Here is a 12,449-nt window from a genome sequence, read left to right on the forward strand (position 1 = left end):
CTAATGTCTTATCAACGCTCCCAATTCAACCCGGCTGCAATCTCACGCCGTTGGAGTCTCTTTTAAAAGAAAAAAAGAACTTTTTAACCCAGCGACCGATGAAGCCTCGGCCAGAACACATTGGAGACGAACGTGACAGCTTTTCATCTCCATTTTTTCCCCCCGCAAATGACCTTTTCAGCTAAATTAACTTTTGCTCGACTAAATCCGGCGTTAAGAAAATTGTTTCTCCGTTTACCTCGTTTCAGCCTGGTTTCCCGGGATCGGGGAGCAGGGACATTCTGCACCCCGATGGTGTCACATAGATCATAACAATGAATTATTCAGTGAGATGGAACATGGTAAGAAAAACTAAGTTAATAATAGAATAGCGTTTTCTATTTAATTTCTATTTCTTTTCCTTTTGAGCATCCCCAGATCTAAACATCAGCGCCCTCTGGTGGACTGGCCAGCTTCCTGCAGGCCCCATCATCAGGGATAGTATTTTTAACTAAGTTAGTGGAAAGTCTGGACGATGCATTCCCACGACTTGATTCCCCAAGTTTAACCTAGATGACTTGGGACGTGTGCTTTGCATCAACCCAGCCTGTTTTGATCGTTTATGGCCGAAGGGCAGAACATGGGTTTAAGCCAAGTATCAGGGTTCCAACGTTGGGAAAAGAATCGTAACGGCAGCGTCCTTGGTGCTCTCGGACCTTGCAGACGTTTCGTTACCCAGCTAGGGAACGTCATCAGTTGTACTAGTTCAGTTGCACAAGGTAACAACATCATTGTTACCTAGTACCCTGACCCTCCGGCCGCGATATTGCTGCCATTTTTACACGGCTCAGAAGCTGATCCTATGCAAAACACCAGAGATGCTAACTTTAGCAACTTTAAGACGTATGGATATCATCTCTGAGAATTCCCCAGCCAGCATGCTAGCTGGGGAATTCTGGGAGTTGACGTCCACCCAGGCTGGCTGGGGGATTCTGGGAGTTGAACTCTTCAAGTTGCCGAAATTGGAAAACGCTGTCCTTGGGCATTAAATACTAGGGAAAAAAAACCTTTTAAGGCTTCCTTAAATCAAATCGGGGGGGGGGGGCTTTTCAAAAGGCACTGCCCTCCAAGCAGCTCCCTCTCACGAAGGGCTGATCCCGACGACCCCTCGCCATTTGGGGAAGGGGCTGCAAAGTTTCCCCACCACGAGAAACCCTCCCTACCCCACAAAGCCACTTCTGAGATAAAATGTAGTTTATTCCTTAAATAAAGTTCCACCGTCCGTTTTGCATTTGGCACAGCAAAATCATAATGACAATAATAATATCTGGGGGGGGGATCAACGCACACTGATAGACGCACGGAGAACAACGGGGCCACCCCACGGATCCTGGGCAGGGAGAGGGAGGAGGATATTACAGAAGAGGGGGAAATGTTGGGAAAACAGTAGAGGGTCTGAAACTTCAGATACCAACAAGGGGGGGGGAAACAGGGGGGCAGTCAGATGGGTTTGGGGGTGAGGGAAATAAAATGAGGCGGAGAAGAAAGGAAGGGCGATGGCGAGGGAGAAACGTGGAGCCAGCCACAGGGAGGGCAAAAAAGACACGGGGCAGAAGGTGGAATTTGGGAAAAACCAATCAGCACTTAAATCCACCCAGGGCTGCAATACGGTGCAAAATTAAAGTGGGGTGCATCACTCGGCCCTCCCTCCTCCCCCCCACCTCGAGCAGCCCCATTTCCCAGGCTCGAGGGTGATCAGAGGAGCAAAGCCGCCCGCCAAAGTGCCCTTTCGCTCCGCCTGGGCTGCGTGGAAAAGAGAGGGGTGGGGGAAGGACCAAGGCTTGGAGGTTCACCCCCCGCAGCCAGAAAACAGAAGGGGCCAGAGATGGCCACAGCGGGCTTTCGGGCCAAATAAAACCATTCCTGTTGCTAATAAAACGGCAGAAACTGAACTGATTTCCCAGTGGCCAGCACTGGCAGAAGCGATCGAAGTAAAAGAAAGGAGGGGGGGTGAACCTCTTAATGGGAGAAACGAATGGGGCGCGCTGGGCTCAGGAAATTGGCAGGAGACGGGGGCTTTGCTGCAGCAGGGGGCCAAGGAGCCATCCAGCCTAAATTAACGCAGGGAAGATCAGCGCCAACGGGGGGGGGGGGGCGAAGGACACAAAGGCAGAGACACATAGGCCAAATATCCTGGGGGGGGGCAAGGATGAGACAGGGAAGGAAAGGCCCCTGCTCCTTCCGGGCTGCGTGAATTGGAGAAGTCACAGGGAGAGGAAAACAGGGTTTCCGTCCTCCGTAGCTCCCCGATGGAGGGAGAAAAGATTCAAGCAGCTTTCCAAGGTCGGGATCTTCAGCCCCAGGCGGGCCAGAGTCCCCACGGCCGGGGGGGTCCGTCGCGAGCACCGAGTCCCTGATGAGGTCGCGCAGCAGAAGCTTCTCAAACCAGCAAAGGAAGGAGTTCAAGGTGGGGAGGGCAGCGTGGGGCACCCAGGGGTGGGGTTCAGCGGAAGGTGCCCCAGTGAGAAGAAGCCGGAGGACCAATTTTTGCAACCCACGCGCCACAGCTTCTTTAGGGGCCCTGGAACGTGTTGGTGGCCGCCCCGGCGGCGGCGTTGGCGGCCGCTGTGCGGACGGCCTGGTTGGAGAAAACGCCGGCGGCAAATTCGGCCTGAGCTTTTTGGAAGCTGGCCCCCGTGCTGCGGTAGAGGGAGTGGATCTGCGGGAGAAGAGAGGGCACGTCAGCTGGGGAGGGGGGAAACGTTTGATTTTGGGGTTGGCAGGGTGAGAGGAATGGAGGACTCGCCCCCAAAGCATCCCCATTCGATCTTCTGTCGCTTAATGACCAGGGTGATTCGCTCGTAAAAGTGGTCGCAAATCGCAGTCCCATGAACGGACCCAAATTTTGTGCCAAATGCTGCAGAATTCAGATGGGCCTCCATTTTGCAGAACTCACCTGTCAGGGATCGACCCAAAGCCCTAACTTAGATACCCAAAGGCCACCCGCTTGGAATCGTTTTTCCAGACGCCCCTTCCAACCCAGAATCCCCCTACCCCGCGGACCACGCCCCTCCTTGGGATGTTAGCTCCGCCCTGAAGCCACACCCACAAGGAAGCAGGCCCCGATGCAGCTTCTGACGGAATTTGGAATCGGCTCCATCGTCCCACTGGGAGCTGCAAGGAGGAAAAACTGGAGAAAGAGACTACTTTTTCCTCCACTCACCCGTTTCAGCATGAAGATGCCCAGTGCGGCCACTGCTGTGAACGACGTGGCTACTAGAATCATGAAAATGCCCACGCCAGGGTGGTCCCTCAGGGCTCCGAAGCTGAGCACCCAACCACTGCAAGACAGAAAAACGAGAACAGGAAACGCCAAGGACCAACAGGCAGCAAGGATAAAGGCAGGGGCGTCCAGTGGTTTGATCTGCTCCCGAAACGCAGGATCACAGAGGAAGAAAAGGCACTGCGAGTCCAGGAACCAACCAACGTGGCCTGATTCAGCTTAGGGCCCACCCCTACCTGAAGCCCGAACCTGGGATCCCGATGGCCTGCACGACATACATCACGTCCTGGGCGAAGAAGATGAAGAAGAAGATGAAGAAGTTGAAAGAGCTGTCGCTCCTGCAGGGGGAAGAAAGGCACGGGGAGAGATAAACACCGCTTGCTAGGCAAACCCTGCCCGTCTCGCTCCTTCCGAAGTATGATGGGCTGTCCCGCCACCAGCCACACTTCTAAGCAGGGTGGAGCATGGGAAGAGAATGCGTTAGGACCACGGGGAGCAACCCACGCTAGTGGGGAGGTGTGACCGCAGCTCTGAAGCCTAGTGTCTGCAAACCAGACAGGAATCGCAACCGGATGAGCGAATTTGACTTTATGGTAAAGCTGCATTGACGGAATCTTGCAAGTCTGAAAGTACAAATCTCCCGTTGTCTCCTTTACAGCCTGAGAAACTAGGGAGGGTCCCTTCCGAGCCTCTTTCGCTACCCGTTATGCAGCTGAGGGCTAAGCCGTCTCTTATCTGACCCTTCCCTTGGCAGCATCTCTTCGCCCCGTCTTCCCAGGTCTTTCTCACATACCATTAGGGAGGGGGTCACTATCACATCACCCATCTGGAGGAGATCTGCCGAAATCCCACCCAAGGAATGTCCTCGCTTTCCTCCCAATCCAAATTGCCAAATGTCACCACCTCCGGATTCTTCTTCTTCCTCTAACCCTGACTGTGATTTCTGCCCCAGGCCCACCGAGTGAGAACGCTGCGACGGTAACATGTCCCTTCAGATGTCGTACCGGAAGGCTTTGTACATGGGCCGAAACCAGCAAAGGAAGGAGCAGGGTGTGAAAATCAGGGCCCAGAGGATGGAGAGACCGAAACCTGAACCGCCTGAGTTGTCTACGCAGAACCAGGCCAGACAGGCCAGGAAATTGAAGAATAAAGTCACAGTGCTGGCTGTCAAGGAAAGAGAGTGCGCGAGAGAGAGCATGGTCAGCAGCTATGAGAAAACGGGGGCCAAGCCAGGCCACATACAAAACTCCATATGCCCAGTTGTTCTTAGTCTATTTCTAATTAGGGAAACTCACAGATTGGACACATTAAGGTTTTTTTTCTCCCCAAGCACCCCAATTTCCCCAAGGCAGGTTTTTAAGTTTGATGCCAGCCCTTCGAGGGAGACAAGGCCAGGAAACACTTGGGGTCTTAGACTGCATGTTCAAACACTTAGGGTACTATAATGGAAACTTGAAAGACCCTCTCTACAGATAGTCCTCGCTTAACGACCATTTGTTTAACGATGGTTCAAAGTTACAATGTCCTTGGGAAAAGCACTTTACAACCTGTACTCGCACTTACGACCGTCGCAAACTGTCACACCACTCCCTATAGTCACGTGATTGCGATTTGCGATTTTTTACAAGTCATTGAGCAAATCACCATGGTCATTAAGCGAATCATGTGGTCATTAAGCGAACTCTGGCGAAAACCATCCACTGGGGAAGCTGGATTCGCTTAACGACCATGGTGATTCGCTTAACGACCACTGTAAAAATGGTCGTAAAATTGGGTCCAGTCATGTGGTAACTCGCTTAATGACTGCCCCACTTAGCAACCAATTTTCTGGTCCCTATTGTGGTCATTCAGCGAGAACTACCTGTACTTCGACTTATACCTAGCAGAATCAAGGTGAGAGAGGTTGGTGTTGACCGGCAAAAACTGGGCACTGCTTACCCATCCAGAGGTAGTACATGATGTTGACTGTCCTTTGAAACTCCACGGGAATCTCTACAGAAACATCCTGATAAAAACAGGGCTTCACGGGGCATATGGAGGGCAGCGGCGGCCAGTTGTTCTGCCTGGCTGTAAACAGAAGGGAGAAGGTTGTGGCCGGCGTTTTAGCGGGGAGCATTTCTGGAGAGACCTCGGGGAGGTGGGAAAGGAAGCTGTACCTGCCCCACCGCCAAGAACGGCGTTCTGCAACTCTCGCTCCCTTCGGTCCAGCTCCTCGGCTTTCCGATTCAGCTCTTCCTGGCGTTTCAAGAGTTCAGCAGTAGCTGCAGTGGAGGCCTCCTAATCAGAAAGGGAGAAGGAACTAGGGAGCCGCAGTGCCACCTACTGGCCGCGCAGGGTCTAGCCACACAGTGCACTTCAAGGCAGCTTGGCAGTGCCAAACTAACTGCAAAGGATCCGAACGGGAAAATGACAATTTGTTGGTAGGCCCAGAGAGAAATTTAATCAGCACGGCAGGGATGTTTGAGGACGCCGTGGCACCCCAACAAGGCAGGGATGCATTCTTAGGCAAAGTACACAACCAGCCACACTATCTGGTTGAGCCAACTGGGTGACTAAATGCACCCATTTCCTGGATTCACATAAGCCATCAAGATCTTTCACAGCATCTGTCAAACCTACACTTTGTTTTTTAACTCCGTTTTTTCAGCTCTGTTTTTTCAACGCAGGATCCAGCTACTGTCCCTCAAGATCAGCTTGAAAGAAGGCAGTAAATAAATAAATACATTCTCCCCAAACCAACATCCATTTTTACAGTACACACTTTCCAGAGGGTGAACGAATATTTCCACACTTCGCACCATCCGCTTTTCACGGCCCTAATCAAAATGCGGTTTTGGAAACCCCAGGTGATCGTTGAACATGCAAACTGATTTTTCAGCGCTGGTGTTTGGGATGAAGAAATGCTTCCGGGCCGTTCTCACCTCTCCTGAACACGCTATCTCGCCTTACCTGGGTCCCGTACGAGCCGTAATTCCTGGGCTCTGCGGATATTGGCTTCTTGGGGACCTCTGAGACAGAAGCTGCAGGCACGGATGGGACGGTGGGAACAGAGGTCGAGGGCTTGTACGGCGGGGGAAGCTGTCCCAAGAGAAAAAAGAGAAAATTCAGGACCCCGCAGAACAACATGGATAAATACAAATGCACTAATAACTCCCTGCAAGGAACAAGAAACAACTACAGGTAGTCCTCACTTAACAACCACAATAGGGACCAGAAAATCAGCTGTTAAGCGGGGCATTTGTTAAGAGAGCCGTGCCCAATTTTACGACTTTTTGTAGCAGTCATTAAGCGAATCACTGCAGTTGTTAAGCAAATCAAGTGGCTCCCCACTGATTTTGCTTGCCGGAAGCTGTCTGGGAGGGTCAAAAATGGCAGTCACATGACTCCGGGATGCTGCAACCATCTTAAGTGCGAGTTGGTTGCCAAGTGCCCAGATTGCAATGATGTGACCATGGGGGTGCTGTGACAGTTGGAAGCGCGAGGACCGGTTGTAAGTCCCTATGTTCAGCACTGTTGTAACTTCGAATAGTCACTAAACAAATGGCGGTTAAGTGAGGACTACTTGTATTGCTCAGAAGTAAAGTGCACAGAGATCCAGAGTTTCAAATTCCCAGTGCTTCCTCTTAAAAAGGGTGACATAACAAGACTGCAGTTTCCGAGCTTTCAAAGCATTTGGCACTGATCCCCTAGCAGGGTAATCTTTCACAATCGCCATGGCAGGCTGGAGAGTCGCTGTTGTGCCCATTTTACAGGTGGGGAACACTGAGGCTGAAACAGCCAATTAGGGCCGCCTAGTGCTTTCTGAGCAGAACTGAAATTCAAATCAGGGCCTATTCGATTTGCAGCCGTTCCTTAGCCGTTGCGGGCTGACGCGTCCTTGCCCACAGAGAAGACCGAAATCCATCTTTTTGGTGGTGGCGGGGGGGAACTACCGCTTCTCCTGCAAGAAAAGCCGGCTCATGTTTCTAGATCTCATCAAGGCAGATTCTGAAAGCTCGGAGGGGGATCCGCTTCAGGAATGTCTCCTCCAAAGCCCTCAGCGAAGCCAACCCAGAACACACCTAACATGGAAACCCACCGACACATTCCCCAATTCCAGAGGCGGTCAAGCAGTTTACTCACCCCCGAGTTGTCAAAAGGATTATATACATCCAGAGTAGCATAGTCTGTTTTCGGCCTGTGCTCAACTATGCCCGGGTCCTCAGAAGAAGAAAAAAGAGAACGAGATTGTAAATGAAGGAAATCTAAACCCTCTGATTCGTACCATCCCTTCCTAGAAGCCAAACCGAGCTTCTCTCCGTGCATTTTGAAGCGAAAGTGGAACCGAAGTTCCAAAATCCACCTTTCCAACGCTACGCTCCCCCAAAAGAGACCTTTTCCCCGAAAACCAGGAGGAATCTGATAGCCCCTTTTCCGACCAGCAGCTTTGATGAAAAGGCACCAGTTTTCGTTCCCGGACGATTGGTTTTCTACAGAGGAACTGCCATGAGGCTATTCGATGCACCAAGATGGAAAAATTCAGAAATATCCACAATGGGAGAGTGGATCATGAAGGCGCTACGGCCGAACTTGCAGAAATGGCTCAGCTGACGTGTTTGATTAGGGAAGAAACAATAATTAAAATTTATAAAAGCCTGGAAACTCTTTAGGGGGTTTTTGCTGAAAGCAGATAAAAGTGAACAGGCGATTTTGGGATTTACTGATTTAAAAGGGCTGTTTCTGGGAAGAAGAGAACCATGATGATGTAATCTGGGGGGGTGGAAACAGTATTAACTAGGTTTGTAACTGCTGCAAAGAAGATCAGAAATTGCCTCTTGAACTATTTCTTTTCTTGATCTATACCGTTGTTCGCTTTCTCTTTTCTCTTTCTTTTCCATTTTTCTTTTTCCATCTTTCGTTTCTATTTTTCTTTGTATAACTTTCTCTCGTTTCCCTTTTTTCTCTTCCTGTGGCTTTTCACTTTGTAAAAAAAATTCTTCGATAAAAATGATATATACCTACACCAGCTTTCGGGAGCCACAGCTCCCTTCGGCAGAGGCATAGACTCCGGTGACTCTATGCGGCTGACGAATTGAATGGCAGGTCCCAAAAGCTGGTGCCTTTTCATCAAATCTGCTGATCGGAAAAGGGGCTACCAGATTCCTCCTGATCTTGGGCTATTGGAAACTGACAGGGCTCTCCTCCAACAGTCTTTCACCAATGTTTCTCACAAAGTGACTAGCCAACACCGACACATTTCAACCCAGGATCTCCTCTCGGTCGGTCCATCTGGCTTAGCATCCGAGGAAGGCCCTGAGCCAGATGTGAGGCCTCCTGCTTCTAAAGCTGGAGGCTCCATCTTGAGTCACGCTCAGCTCACACACCCGTTTTAAGAACGAGGTCTCCAAATACGAGTTAAACCCTTTATTTACTTTCCACCAATTGGGTGCCATGCAAAAAACCACGAAATAAACCTAATGAACGAACAAGGCCAGCCAGGTTATTCATTGTCTACTTATTGTGTAATAAGCTGGGGGATTTTTATTTCAACCTCCCCCCCCGCCAAAAGAACGAGCTAGCCCCAAATCTCAGCTGGCTTGCAAAGGAGGAAGCCGCAAGCACGCTCTGGAAATACTTTCCGCTCCTGCAAATCGTATTTTTGGCCACGAAAACCACCTCACCGGAACAGGGTGAAAATAGGGGCAAAAATCTGTCTGGGGAAAAGCTGGAAAGGCAGCCAAAATCTCTCAGGAAAAACAGCTCCCTACCTCTTCTCTCTGATAATCAACGAGCAAGATACAGTCAGAGCGAAAGTTTTTCATTTTGGCAGCTGAACAGGAAATGAAAGGCATTCGTTCTGTGACGCACATCTTGCAGAAACCGGGGTGTTAAAAAGGAGGCCAAATTAAAGCAGGAATAGATACAGAAGCAACATTATTTGAAGAGCTCCCTTTTTCAAAGGCCAAAGTGTGGCTTCCCTGCCCTCCCACCATTTAAAAAGCCAATTTGTATCATCCAGAGAGGGAGCAAAACCCCAAATGTGACTGGGCCAAACAGAGTTTAGCAAAGATACCAGGCCAGTGCAGTTAAAGGCACGATTGTGTGATACACACAAAACCCCTTTTATTTGCTCAGTCACAGGCAAAATCTCGTTAATTCCATTTTTTTTAGTAACGAAGAGGAACAGAAAAACATCTGCTATCTCTGCTTGTTCCTCCAAAACTCAACCGAGCCCAAACCCAGCAAGGCAGAAACCGAGTTAGCCTCCCAACCAAGCTTGGCTCCTCACCCCGAAGGTGGCTTGTGTGGGTTGGGTTCCATTGTGGCTTACTTGCCAAACTAGGGTTAAAGCGGAGAAGAGCAAAACGCCAGCCCAACCACCCACCCGACAGGGAGAAAGGAAAGAACATGAAGTTCCTGCTCTCTTTAGGAAGTTCATATCCTTTCCTTTGGTGGGGAATCCGGTTCACGCAAGGGGCCGCTGAAAAAAGTAAAAATGGTAACGCCAGACGCAGATCAAGTCTTGTTCTGCTAGCGAGGCGGTCTGAAGGACGGGAGGGTCTTTTTTTCACTCTTTGGGGCCCTGATGTCCCTCAGGACGCCCTTGGATGGGCGAAAAAGACCTCACGCGTGTCCTGTCTTCATGCTGTTGTCCCACTGAGGACTAGAGACTTTTGCTTCCGTTTTTACAGGGCACAGTTTTGCTTTCCCTTCTCAAAAAACACAGCCAGGCGGTGGCGCGCAGTGTTGGCCGGGGGGCCGCATTTAAGCCCAAAGAAGTTCTCGGGGGGGGGGATTGGGCCAGCCCCGCTCCTTTCCCAGGCCAGCCGACCTCGCAGGGTTGTTGTGGGGGTGAAAACAGGAGGGGAGTCCGACCCAGGCCCGGCAGGTGAGCTTTACCTCGGAGGGCGGGGAGGCGGCTAAGGGAAACGCAGCCCAGGGAGGGGCGGGGTGGGCAGGCTGCGAGGGGGGCACCCCAGGACCGCGGGGACGCACCCCACGGTCCAGCTGCAGAGAAACCGCCTGGGACCCGGGAGGGGTGAGCAAGCGAGGGGAGGACCCCGCTGATCCCGGGCTGGCGGACCCCCGGGCGCCCCCCCGGGCGCCCCCCTCCCCACGCCACGCACCTGGAAGGGATTCCCCGGGTCTCCCTCGAAGGGGTTTCCCCCGCCGTTCTGGGCCATGCCTGCTGTTCTCCCTCCCTCCCGCCGCGACGGCTTCTCCTGCGTCCGCTCCCTGCGCTGCCTGCGGAGACGCTCGGCGCTCATTGGCTGCCCGGGCCGTGCGCGTCATCCGCGAGCTGGGTGGGGATCCCCACGCACGTGACGGGCGGGGCGGCGGCCGGCGTGACGCCGCGGAGGGCGTCCCGCGCGCGCGGGCCGACGGGAAGCGTAGTCCGCCCCGGGAGCAGGAAGAGATTTGTAGTTTTTCCCCCATCAATTGGGGGAAGGAAAGAGGTGGAGGGAGGAACTCCAGGTACCCAATTTAACGAGGGCCAGCAATGAAAAAGCCTACCTATAAATAATAAATTATATTAATTATTATTGATTAAATGATTAAATAACAATATAAATAATTAAATAATAAATTAAATAATAATTAATTAATTATAAAAAATAAACTATAAATAATAAAAAAGACCGGTTCTGCCGAGGTCCTATTTATATCCACGTTTAAACTCTTTTTAAATGGTTTTAAACATCTGAATTGTTGAATTATACCGCTGTTTTAGGGTTGTTTTATCTGATTGTTTGATTGTGTGCAGCCCAGAGTCACCTACGTGAGACGGGCGGCTCTATGCATTGAATCCATCCATCTATCCAAGGCTTAACATGGTTAGTGAATTAATCCATGGCTTAGTCAGGCTTGTTTTATGCCCACAGTGAGGTGTCCGCCATGAGAGCAAAGGATTGATTTTTGAGCAGACAGTTGCTGTGACAGGCAGCTTTGAGGGTGGGCTAAATAGGCATTTTGGTGGAGACACAATAAACCATGGTTTACAGAAAAGGCAGGTGATGGAGGGCACCCCCTCCCTTAATCTTTCTCATATCACAAAGATCCAGACCAGAGTTTTTCAAACTTGGCTGCTTTAAGATGTGTGGACTTCAACTCCCAGAATTCCCCAGCCAGCCCTGCTGGCTGGGGAATTCTGGGAGTTGAAGTCCACACATCTTAAAGCAGCCAAGTTTGAAAAACTGGTCTAAACTAGTCCACCATTTATAATCACACCCCTGCTGTATTTAGCATTCCCTGCTCATTTTAAGGACAATACCAGCAAGCCTGGCACATTTTGGTCAATACACCCCAAGCCCCAAGCTAGGATCGCTAATCTGAGATGGCCTTGAGGTATGATGGCCTGTAAGGTAGATACGGCGTCCAGATGCACTCCAAAGTTGGATTGGTTGTGGAAGATGATGTATTGTGATGGATCGGGACGATGGGCTGGACTTCAGGGCTCGGGTCAAACATCTGCTCCAGACGGGGCCACATGCCCCCTTAAGGACAGATGTGCCAGCTGGGGTTCTCCACCCGTTATTATTAAGTGGGGAATCTTTTATCTGCTTTGGCTGATCAAGTCAATTGTATCTCCCCTGGAGGAGTCTTAAAATTGGGGACTCAGGCGTGTTAAGGCTGGATTACGGGCACAAGGGTCCTTTAAGGACCGCCTTCACATCACAGCTGGCACAGATGTTGAACAGCGACCTTCAGGAACACATCTTTCTGCAGCTTTGTACACCTTGGCATAGCTTTGAGCCACGCTGAGATCCACCAAACATTCGGTCCAGGTCTTCAACTGGAGGCCTCTGGCAAGTTCCACTCTGGGCACATCCCATTTTAGCCGCAAATTCAATTTTTCCCACAGCAGGGCCTGCATTTCACCCCACCCGCCCTCCTATAACGTGTCACACATTAGAAAGGGGCTAAGCGTTTCATTTTTACCCAAGGCAGCTTAGTTTGGAGATGTTTTACACCGCTGGGTAAATAGTAAGGTGCCGGGCCTGAGCCGTTGCTAATGCATGGCCTATACATTGTAAATAATAAATACATTTTTCAAAAGATTACGCCTTTCCTCATCCTTTGCTTCCAGGTGCTAGGTCACCGGAGGCTGAAACATGGCGATGAGCCCGTGGTGATCATTTTTGTAGTTGTGATCATTTTTGAAGATCACCTCCTGCTTAAAGAGGGTCCACCAAGGCGTGGTGGAGTT

The 12,449-nt window shown here is 50.8% G+C and overlaps 1 protein-coding gene across 1 annotated transcript; it reads right to left on the bottom strand.

Annotated features, from left to right (window-relative positions):
• Positions 1–1,868: 1,868 nt before the first annotated feature.
• On the bottom strand, positions 1,869–10,496 carry SCAMP3 (secretory carrier membrane protein 3). The gene is made up of 9 exons (XM_088137283.1): positions 10,369–10,496; positions 7,385–7,462; positions 6,212–6,340; positions 5,419–5,539; positions 5,201–5,329; positions 4,267–4,426; positions 3,499–3,600; positions 3,203–3,320; positions 1,869–2,698 (listed from the first exon to the last, which is right to left on the bottom strand). The coding sequence occupies exons 1-9, from the start codon at positions 10,423–10,425 to the stop codon at positions 2,552–2,554; spliced, it is 1,041 nt and encodes a 346-aa protein (XP_087993409.1). The 5' UTR covers positions 10,426–10,496; the 3' UTR covers positions 1,869–2,551.
• Positions 10,497–12,449: the final 1,953 nt, after the last annotated feature.

The sequence above is a fragment of the Python bivittatus genome, unplaced genomic scaffold, assembly GCF_059951505.1.
Source record: "Python bivittatus isolate LINGU-HERP-01145 unplaced genomic scaffold, Pbiv_v1 ctg000180_np1212, whole genome shotgun sequence".
Lineage (NCBI taxonomy): Eukaryota > Metazoa > Chordata > Lepidosauria > Squamata > Pythonidae > Python > Python bivittatus.

Coding starts and splice junctions, on each gene's coding strand:
- SCAMP3 (XM_088137283.1), bottom strand. CDS start 10,425: ATGGCCCAGAACGGCGGGGGAAACCCCTTCGAGGGAGACCCGGGGAAT. Junction 7,463..10,368: donor ACCCGGGGAATCCCTTCCAG/GTGCGTGGCGTG, acceptor TCTTCTTCTGAG/GACCCGGGCATAGTTGAGCA. Junction 6,341..7,384: donor ATCCTTTTGACAACTCGGGG/GTGAGTAAACTG, acceptor CTCTTGGGACAG/CTTCCCCCGCCGTACAAGCC.